This window comes from Coptis chinensis, chromosome 9 (genome assembly GCF_015680905.1).
Source record: "Coptis chinensis isolate HL-2020 chromosome 9, ASM1568090v1, whole genome shotgun sequence".
In the NCBI taxonomy this organism is placed as follows: domain Eukaryota; kingdom Viridiplantae; phylum Streptophyta; class Magnoliopsida; order Ranunculales; family Ranunculaceae; genus Coptis; species Coptis chinensis.
The window spans coordinates 12,270,062-12,281,197 of NC_141464.1; the positions used below are offsets into that span (position 1 = coordinate 12,270,062).

General features: G+C 37.3%; 1 protein-coding gene across 5 annotated transcripts; it reads right to left on the reverse strand.

Annotated features, from left to right (window-relative positions):
- Window positions 1–2,162: 2,162 nt before the first annotated feature.
- LOC147474790 (uncharacterized) lies at window positions 2,163–10,644 on the reverse strand. 5 transcript variants are annotated; one of them, XM_086583848.1, is made up of 3 exons: window positions 10,362–10,644; window positions 9,936–10,284; window positions 2,163–2,568 (listed from the first exon to the last, which is right to left on the reverse strand). In XM_086583848.1, the coding sequence occupies exons 1-3, from the start codon at window positions 10,538–10,540 to the stop codon at window positions 2,536–2,538; spliced, it is 561 nt and encodes a 186-aa protein (XP_086439974.1). In that variant the 5' UTR covers window positions 10,541–10,644; the 3' UTR covers window positions 2,163–2,535. The 5 variants fall into 5 exon arrangements, with proteins under 5 accessions (XP_086439974.1, XP_086439977.1, XP_086439973.1 ...); XM_086583851.1 differs by lacking the exon at window positions 2,163–2,568 and adding an exon at window positions 4,213–4,545; XM_086583847.1 differs by lacking the exon at window positions 2,163–2,568 and adding an exon at window positions 4,213–4,706 and having other exon boundaries at window positions 10,362–10,643.
- Window positions 10,645–11,136: the final 492 nt, after the last annotated feature.

An 11,136-nucleotide genomic window follows, 5' to 3' on the forward strand; every position in this document is an offset into this window, starting at 1 on the left:
CCAAGATTTTCCCACGAGCTGAGAAGGGCTGGGTTGTATGATCTCGTGTTAAGTTATCACGACCATATGGATCCACCATTGGTCTTTGCGTTTGTGGAGAGGTGGCATCCGGAGACTAACACCTTCCATATGCCATTTGGGGAGATGACTGTGATTTTGGACGATGTTGTGCAAATCTGTGGAGTCACAGTTAGAGGAAGAGCGGTGCAAGGGGACAATGAGTTGAACTTACAACAATCGATAAATCTCCTACACCGTGGTCTAGGTCTCCCTATTTATTTGATTAAGGCGGAGATAGAAGCTAGCAAGTTCACCTCAAAAGTAAGGCTAGAATTCCTTTGGAAGCATTTTGCTAACAAGGTTCATGATAAGCCCATATGTAACGTTGCTGGGAAGGCGGTGGAGAAGGCCTCGAGTTTGCAGGAAGTCCAACAGGCTATTAGAGCTTTTATCATGTTTTTTTTTTTTTTGCCGTTTTTACTGACAAGTCTGGGACTGGAGTGCTTCTATGTTATCTGAGGCCGTTGTTGAAATTCAGTGAGATAGGAGAGTACGCATGGGGTGTAGCAATTTCGGCATTTTTGTATAGAGGTCTTGGGGCTGCCACATGTGCGAAGGTGAAAGGGGTTACAGGCTATATGACTCTTCTACAGGTAAAACTTTAGTATTTTAGAGATTATTTTTAATGTTAATTTTATTACTCTATCAATATGTTAACTATTTGTGTATATATATATTTAGGCGTGGAACTATGAGTACTTCCCGGTATTCAGACCAATCCCAAACATGGACTATAGTTTGTCTCAGGCGCGTGCTCATAGACACACAGTAGTCACTCTACACTATGACGATACAACGCATGCATTGCAATATTATCGAGCGATACTTGATGATATGAATTGTTTTAATGTAAGTATTTAAGTTTGTTTATATTATTTTTTTTAGTAATTGATCTTTGAAGTTGTTAATGACACATTTGATTTTGTTTCAGGTTGATTGGCATCTCTACAATAATGTCAGAGCTACAAACCCGATCGATGACATTGCATTTTTTGAGGGATTGATATGTTTTTTCAACATTGTTGAGCTTTACGCTGTCGCAAGGGTTATGCGTTAGTTGGGTCACATCCAACTTATACCCGTAGATTCTCCAACACCAAATTGGAGGACAAGAACTGTAGCAGGACGTGGGTATGCGGTGAGATGGACCAATATTGAGGGAACTTACTGGGAGTCATGGCAGAATCACGTGATGTAACCCTGCAATCTAGGACCTATCTCGTCTTATCCATGGGAGTGTCATCCAAACTACATGATTTGGTATGCGAGGAATTCTCATATTCGATTGGAAAACCATGAGCATGCTTTTATTCATTTCCCCCTAGAGACACTTCCCAACTATACACTGATTGTGAGTATTGTGATTTTTAATTGAGTTTATCTAATTGTGATTTTTTGCATTCGATTGGTAACTTATCTTGATTTCTCTTTTTTCGACAGAATGACGTCATTGATGAAACTAGTCGCATGCTAGAGAGAGGTATGCAATTGGCTAGGAATAATATTCCAGAGGAAGCAAGGTCCTCCTTTGAACAGGCATACAACTTGACTAGGTACAAGTACAGTGGTAGGCGTTATAATTCATGATCTGTTTCATTTTAGGGTTTGTAACTTTGTTAATTTTGTAATTTGTAACTTTGGAAGGAATGGATGGATTAAATGAATGAATTTTGATTTTGGAATGAATGGATGATAAGTGGAATTTGTTATTATTTGAATGAATGAATTTTGGAATGAATGGATGTTTGTGTGGTTGTATGGATATGAAAGTGTTGTAAAAACAAAATGAAATTCTAAATTTTTTTTATCTAAACGACCCAGCCATGTCGTTGACCAGTTCAGATCGTTTGGTTCAAAGGTCAAACGACCAGTTGATATTGTTTGGTTCAAAGGTAAAATGACTTGACTATATCGTTTGGGGTAAAATCAAGTAAAATCAAATCAAATCAAATCAAATTACACTTAATCCAAATTACATCAAAATATCATATTGACAACATACGAACATTATTTCCAAATCACTCGATTGCCGTCCGAATCAACTTAGTCGATCACTTGATTTCCAAATCAACTCAAATAAAAGCGCAAACATTATTTCCAAATAACATAAAAATAAAATCAAATTACACTTGTTCCAAATTACATCAAAATAACATGTCAAAATTAATTTACAAATGACATCAAAATATCATATTGACAACATACGAACAACTTAGTCGATAACATGTACTGTTGGGTCTTCAATGGGCTCATCTTCCCATATTAGATTGGGAATGCTCAATGCCATAAATTGCAATTGCCTTGCTGTGAATGCCAAATTCCAACTTTCAGCAATATCATATCGAGCTCTAAGCCATTGGCGCATTACTAGAGGAACCGGACAATCTTCAACAAGTTCAACATTGACAAAATAATTTCCACCAACATGTGCGCTACCCAACAGTTTTTTCACTCTCTCAGGATTTTCTTGGGTTCTCAGCGGCATGATAAAGAAGCACTGACGAGCTCCTAAATACATGAGGACAACATTAAATCTTGAAGCAAATAGGTATTCAACAAAGGGCATGCTCATCCACTTATTTAAGGGTGCGTAACCTTCTTCATATAGGATTATTTTCTTCACATAAACAACCTCATTTTGAGTGTACAAAATACAATAAAGTGGGAGGTGGTCAATAACCTCTTGATACAAGTCCTTTCTTATCTGCGGCCAATCTTCTTGACTTCTTCCTAATGCAATGCACAAAGCTCTATAACCGCAGTTGCCATCGCCAACAGAGTCATTGACTCTAACAATGTATTTGTGCATTTTTTCAGGAATATACAACCCGTAATCCTTAGGACCCCTCATCTTTCCAAAGTCTACCCCATCTTTCACATTTCGTAATCCGTAATCCTTATTTCTTGGTGTGGTTGTTTTTGGTGTTTTTGGAGAAGGCTTCTTTCTTGGTGTGGTGTGAGTGTTTTGGGTTGGTGTTTTTAGAGAATGTTTTTTTCTTGGTGTGGTGTGGGTGTTTTTGGAGAAGGCTTCTTTCTTGGTGTGGTGTGGGTGTTTTGGGTGGGCGTAGTGTTTTGTTGTGACGAGACCCACTCCTCATGGTCACGTTGAAAATGTTCAAAATGAGATGGATCTCACTTTGAAGAGTTTTCATATCCAGTTGGAAGCTTTCTCCTGCAACTACCTTTCGGCCGACCTTTGGTTTTTGTTTCCTAATAAGGCGGTACTAGCCATGTACTTTATAGTACGACAATTTCCATAAGCTTCCTAATCATAACCCTCTGCTTTTTTTTTTTCCAGAAACCATTGCAAACCTTTTCATGAACAAGTCGATTGAAGGTGTAACATCGAGACCAATACCCACTGACACATTGGGAGAAGCAGACAATATTTTCCAAAAGGGTCGATAGCAGTCAAAGGGATTAACCGCTCTTGCTCTTCAAACTCAATTAATTCATAAGCACATAGCAGTCCATGGCTCATGCGCAAATAACACCAACACCTGATCTCTCTATCTTTAACACGTTTTACGCGGGTATCTATTTCTTCAAATAGTAAGTCCAAACATTTGCGTGAGACAAGGCCTCTGAGTTCACGAAACAAAAAAATCTGGTGGTGGTGCTGAGTTACAATCACTCCTCTAGAAGGTAGCTCTAATCTCGGACACCTGGATCTCTAGAATCAGTTGGATAAAACTAAACATACTCAAAAAATCATGACAGTTTGCATTTCCTAGTACACGCTTCACCTGAGCCCTTTCAACTCTATTGGTCGTTGTACTCCCAAAGTGAATGTGTTGGTCAGTCCAACAACATACGAATCGGTCAGTCCAACAACATACGAATCGATCCATGTGAGGTGGTACCGTTTAAGTGTACACTCAAACGACACGCTCAGACCGTTCCATGGAGATTCCAGGAGCCAATTCTCAAACGATAAGCTCAGACTGCGTGGATGTACACTAGAACGATATGTTCAAGCCGTTTGAGTGTACACTCAAACGGTACCCGGAGGTTTCATTATGGCGAGACCGGTTGATTTTTTTTGGGGCTGCCCAATCCAATTTGATGAGTGCCCAATTAAACTACCGAAATAAGCTTTCATATAAATGAAGACAATAAATGGACCGAGTAAAAGGTGAGAGAATGCCATGATTATGAACAAGACGCTTCGCCATTCTTCCATACAGATCCATACAGATGAAACTCATAGTGGGAACAATTTACACAACAAGAATGAATTTACCAATAATCATGTTTGTATTTATGCTGAAAGCTCCAGTCTCGCTTTTCTTAACGTGGATAACTCATACCCAGGAGCCTAAGCACCACGTCCAATTCCTGTGCATCACATAAGAAGATGGGGTTCCAAGGACACTCAGAACTTCAGACTTTAAAATTGTGGTGCACTTGAACCAACTCTGCTAGCCAGCTAGAGTTCTGCTAGATTTACAACGCTACGTGATAGCATTTACTGTCACTAGTTCACTGTTACATAACAAAGTCACTAACCATAAGAGGGGAGATCCAACTAGTATTTGAACAATATTTATACAAGTTAAGGTAACCAAAAACTTATCCACTTAGTCATCACAAGAAAAAACCAGTCCCTCTTCTTTCTTTAAGTCGTGTGTTGTATGATCCACCACCTACGTAGAAAATATGTTCGTCGTATTAGAAAAACCACTTTAAGCATGAAATCGTCAACAGATCGTATTCCTTGATCACGGAATTCTTTTAGCAAGCATTCTGAAACTTTGTGATGTAAGTAGTGGTTGAAACTTCAACATCTGTGCAATTTGATTTCGAAAATAGGAGTATGAACCCTAAAAAAATAATCAATCATTCTCACGGATTACACTCTTCTTAAAGCCTCACTTGTAACTTGTAATTCTGGCTAGTCAAGAGTTCATCTATGAAGACAAATAGTGCACATATATTTTGTCCAAATAGAATAGTAAGCTCACGGAAGTGGAATCGAAATCGATTAAAGACACGTCTTGTCTCTCGTTGTCGTAGCCACAATTACTAAAATAGTGATTTTGTTTTCACACAAACCCTATTTTAGCTTGCCAATGATTAATGGAGAGAAGAGATAATGAAGAATCAAAGAGATAACCTACGTTGGGTTTTCTATTCCCAATATATAGGCATAAAAGGAGATATGGTTGTTGTTTATCCGGATTAATCTCTCTAAGTGTCTTTAGATACACAAATTTATATAAAACTAAATAATGCCCAAATTTAAAGAGGAGCAATAAATAAACAATTGAAACAAATTTGATTGGGGATTACTCAGTGGATGGCGTCATCTAGGTAACCATTTTACATTAGTTTTTAGCACTACCTCTGTAGTAATAAGCATTTCACATACAGTGTGAGTCTATTTGCAGAAGTCAAACGATAACTTGTTTTTGTCGTAGACTGAACACGACAAAACAATATTACAGGAAATCAGAAAGCCTTCCGAGTTCCGGATGCATATTGAAGCTAAGAAATCAGAGAAGTGCCAGTGAAAACACCTTCACCCAAAATCAGGAACTACAAGTTTTGTAAACGAACATCAACCACCTCTCTTTAACATTCTTTTTTTCTAAGTTCAAAAGACTAATCATGAATACAAATAAAAGTAGGCTGAGAAGGCCTAAAGTACGAAGAAAAATTACATTAAACTGTGTTGCATATTGAAGTTAATAAATCAGGTAAGTGCCAGTGTGCCACCCAAAGGGCATTCAACCAAAATCTTGGTTTTGTTCCATTTGAAACATGTAGGGCTAAATGGAGAAGCCACAATGAAATAAACTTTTAGAACAGCCAAGTTTAGCAGGGAAGATAGCATTGAAGCTACGTATTGGGTTTATCTAATGTAGAGAGAAAAACAATTTTTTTTTTCCAAACAAAGTTTGGGGTTTCTGGCGACCCCTACCTGCATTTATAAAAAAAACCTAAAAATCTTTTACAATCAAATGCCCTTTTCTCTCTTACAATTTTCAAGACCATAAGAGGAAGCATAAAGAAGACAAAGACAACACCTAGTAAATCTCCTAGTTCACCGTTTCTAGTGCAAGGAAGCTCAAAACACATTGTTAGTACAAGAATGCGAACATGACAAGAGAATATAACCAAGCCAAGATCTGCATATGAAGTCCATAACCATGGTACAAGAATGCGAACATGACAAGAGAATATAACCAAGCCAAGATCTGCATATGAAGTCCATAACCATGGATAGGTACAATGTTGCAGCACTGAACTCCCTAAAAACTTCATCAAAATTTTATATACTAAACACAAAATGTGATGTGATCTCACAACCTGCAGTTCAAGTCCCAGGAAACTTATTACCTCCAGATACCATTAGCTCAAGCATAAGCACATAGCTCAACAATCAACTCTTTATATGCCAACCGTAGCTCAACAGTGAACTCTTCTCCTGACACCACCACACCATACCACCTTCAGCTCCATCAAGCATCGCCATCCCCTCACTCTCCCCCCTCCCTCTCTATCTCTCTCTCCTTGTCAATCATTATCAACCGAACACTTAAGTCCAGCCAACCTTAGTCTTCTCATTCAGGTAAAGTGTTACTACTATAGATGAGTGCACTAAAAGTTAAGAAGTGGTTGCAATTTGTGATCAAATTTTAGGTGGACCTACTAAATCGACCTACTAACGGATCATTGTTCATTTGTATAGAGAGATACATGTGTTGCAAGGCAGATCAACTTTATCTATAAGTATGGGTTGGAATAGTAGGTCGGAGTAGAAGTGCTCATGGGTGGCAATTAAGCAAAAACAATTAAGGAAGATTTGATCTGCTATGCTAAGGTAATACAATATATGATAAAAAGGGGGACTCGCATGACTATGACTTAGACAAAAGTGAAATGAAAACATAAATGATAGTAAATAAATAAAATTAAGTTTGTAGGAAAAGAAACTTAAATTATTAGGTAAGATTGTCCGAGTATGAACTCAATGAAGAAACATGTTCTGCTAAGCAATTTCCAAACATTTAAAGAAGAAAGTGCTGGCTCCCATATTGAGTACACGCAATTAAAAAGCTATCGTAGAAAATTCTGTGTTAACCACTTGAGCAATGGCTTTTTCGACTTTGAAAGCTTCCAAATTGTGATGAAGGAGATATATTCCCTCCAGTGTATATGAAGAAAAACAGCCAATTCATGGCATTCCATAATAATTCATACTCAATCTCAACTTCTCAAGCAACAAAATTTTGTTTGATGCACTTCATGTGCAAACAACTACAAAATGAACGTGACACTGAAGAATCACCTCTAAATTTTTTTAAGCATGACAGCAGACTAAAAACTGTGTAACCTCCTTGCAAATTCACGACGTTAACTAAAACGCCATCCACACAAGATAAAACCCTTTTCTCTAACAACATCTACTAGTCAACTTTCAGCCTTAAGAAACTTGAAAAACAAGATACTAAGCAGGAAAGCAAATTGATGCACTTGTGTGCATATAGATATGAACGTGACGCCGAAGAATCACGAACTAGTTGCTTATGAGCCACTACGGTTGTTGTGCGAGACAACCGGACTTGAAACCCAGAAAATTGGGAAGGGAGATGACAAGTTATCGCTTGTAAATTGTAATCACCCTGCAAATAATCAATAACAAACACACAAGAAGAGAAAACCCTTCTCACACAAACACAAAGTTTATTAATCAACAACCAATTATGGCCAATGGCCTACAACTCCATATATAACTAAAGGAACCAATGAATTTAGAAACTAGCTTTCTAATTCAATTTAGAAACTAAAACAACTAATTGGAATAAAAAATAAACCTAAAAATAACCTATGCTAAAAACACCAAAATAGCAATCAAACATGCTTCTGAAAATCCCTAATAACATGCTTCTGAACCAATTAGGACTCAAAATAAGGGTTCCAACCCTAGAATGCATCAACTTAGTAGCAAAATTTCGCAATAGAGGATATGCATAAAACATAAAAAAAACAAAATATTTCAATTAACTCAACAAGGGCTATGACTATAAAGAATTTGACGCCCATATTGATTTGGCTCTCTAATTCGGTTTCAAATTGGACCAAGTTTGGGTACACGTAAACACTAGATTGCATCATTCTCCCCCATTTGGAAAAAGTTCAAGCTCGAACTTTCACTGATACAATGTCGAAAAAAACACATAAGAGCTTCAACGAGGCTTGGGACAAGCCTCAAAGGTGAATGAGATAAGCCTCTATTCCTGAACAAGCGAAGTCAGCGAACAGAAAAATGCATTTTAAAAAAGGGTATGAGATACAACATGCCATATGATTAAATGTACTAAAGCAAAATTAGAACTTAAAATATACATGAAATATGAATAAAAGAAAATACACTTAAAATAGCTTAAGGCACTTGCACTACCTGCGAGATATAACCTCAGTGGGATTCTGGGTATGAGGCTTTGAAGCAAACCTCTACGTGTTTTTTTAGACACCACTAGTTTATACAGCAAGTAAGAATAAGGTCTGAGATGGTCTACCGCACCCATCCGTGCATCGCCATTAACTGAAGAAGGTCTGAGAAGGATTGTTTTCCTTCTAATACAAAGAATACGTGTTGGGCTATGCATTGTAGATGACGTTCCTACAGTACTTGCATAGACGTCCAAAGAGTAAATGACCAACAATTATATTACTAACGTCACACAAAACACGCTCATCACAATCTCCGATATACCAGCAGAACACTTCTTAGTAATTGGAACAGTTGAAGAATTGTGCATCCACTTAATTATCGGGTTGAATAAATAATAGTATACCTCTAACTCTCCTTATGTTCTTCTGCCTTAATTCGAGACGGGTGATTCAGCAACATCTGATTACACCAAACTTGCACAGCCTTTGATCAGTCATCACAGTGCTGAACGTGCCGATTCTGGTGCACCAAGTATGAAAAATATGAAGGCGAAACTGTTCCGGTACAACCATTGGTGGAATCGAATCAATGGGGCTTATAACACTAATTCTATTGTCGACTTCCACACCTAGCAACATTCTTTTAGCAGTAGGACTCTTCCAACAATTAAAAAACTTATTCCCCTATCTTCCATAGTTGCTGCAAACTTACAATACCCATAAAAGTCAAAAACTACGTTCAGTACAAACTCATTTCATTTAGCATTTTTAGAGATGTACTAGAATTCTCGATTGCTCAATTAGCTCCCAAATCTCATTTTCAGAGATGTACTCTTCTTTCCACAACCCATATTTCCAAATACTTAACTATTTAGCTTTACACGAAGCATTACCAACTCGCCAAGTTTGAGAGTTAAATACCATGACACCATTTTTAAAACTTGACTTCACACTGTTGGCAAGACGAGAAATTCCAACTTTACAATCATCCATTGATATCCACTAGACCACTACAAGCATACACGAAACTAAACTCTACACAATACTAATCTAAAAATTTAGAATATTGACAAACAAAACTAAAAAAGCGTTCAAATAATGATCAAGAATAATAAAATTTCCAACTTCCTTTCTAACTGTAGACAATAACATGTGAAGGAAATATTACTAGTAACTGCATTCAAATTTATTCTTCAAGATTTGAATCATTTCATTTTTTTAATCTAGATGAACCTAATAAAAGCCCAAACAAAAACAATTTGACTTAAATAAAAATATGCGTTTACTAAAACACATAAAAGTGCAGAAACTTGACTAGCAAGAAATGTTTAATTTTCATTCACCTAATCATATTTTCCAACATTCATTGCTAAAATTCAATCACAAAGAATCATGGTCTCATCCAATATGTAAGAGCAACAATATCAAATGCAAAAAACAAAAAGGCACGTACTAGGCATATAAATGATACTTACATTGGTATTGCTGAGCTCTAAATTGTAGAAATCCATAGTATCTCCTTTAAACAAAGGTCCAGCATGCCACGTTCCACGATGTAGTTTCACAAACTTGTTACCAGATATTCGAAAAACACGAACATCCTCAACAACTGGTGGCACATAATAATGCCCACCAGCACAACTAGACTTGACAACTTTCTTGCTGTTACTAATTTCATCACTAGAAGTGACCACAATTGACGGTTTAGCAACACCAAGATACCAAGCATGTCCACCAATTGAGCCAAGACACTGAGTCACATTTGCATGGTGGGTTATTTTACAGAACTCAAATGGTCGGTCTTGTAAATGCATTATGTAAAACCTGTGGGACCCAAAATTGTAAGAGAAAAAAAAATTATTTAATTTTGAAGAAAAAAAAAAAGAGGAAAGGGTATGTGCCTGGGTGATCCTTGGGTGAGGTCTAATTGAGCATCTTGTGGACCGAACTCATCACCATGTGCAGCCTCGATTACTTGACCGAATTGCTCAAAGCTAGTTGGGGTGGCTTCAATTACGGTTAATTTCTTAGCCACGGGCGACATGGCTAGAGGAGAATAGAACTGAGAGTCGTTTCGCATTTTTTTTGGTTGAGATATTGAAGCCACAAGTTGTATACGTGGCTGTGAACTGAAGTGCAAGAGTGATGAGTTAATTTTTGAGATTCTACTCTATTGTGTACGGATCTGGACTGAGCCTCTAGGCCTATTTAAGTTACTTTATTTACGGTGGAGAGGCCTATAATAAAGCCCCAATCTAATTGGAAACTGTTGTGAATATATGACTGCGAAAACAACGTTATCCACAACAAACGGATCAATCCAACACAAAGATCGATCCTTTTCAATAGTCAAGACTTCAACACCCTCAAAGCAATATCTCAATACTTCTCAATATCAAATAACAAGTATATAAAGTAAAACAATTAATGTAAAAGAAGAACAAACCACAAGACGAGATATATCGTGGTTCGGCAATTTGCCTACGTCTACACTGCGAGTTCCAAGCACTACTAGATGTCCGGAATAACAGATTACAAGTCTCTCAATTTACTCACAAAGAATGAATACTCAACTCACAAAGAATTGCTCCAAACACTCGCAAAATACTATAATCAGCTGGGTTACCTGACCACACCTCATAAGGTGTCCTGCAATCTATAGTTTGATGCGGTGAC

What these genes read in the sequence shown, in the direction of transcription:
- LOC147474790 (XM_086583847.1), bottom strand. Translation starts at nt 10,540, where the DNA reads ATGCGAAACGACTCTCAGTTCTATTCTCCTCTAGCCATGTCGCCCGTG. An exon ending in CTCACCCAAGGATCACCCAG is followed by an intron (nt 10,285 to 10,361) that starts GCACATACCCTT and finishes TGGGTCCCACAG; the next exon opens with GTTTTACATAATGCATTTAC. An exon ending in TAGAGCTCAGCAATACCAAT is followed by an intron (nt 4,707 to 9,935) that starts GTAAGTATCATT and finishes TTTTCTACGTAG; the next exon opens with GTGGTGGATCATACAACACA.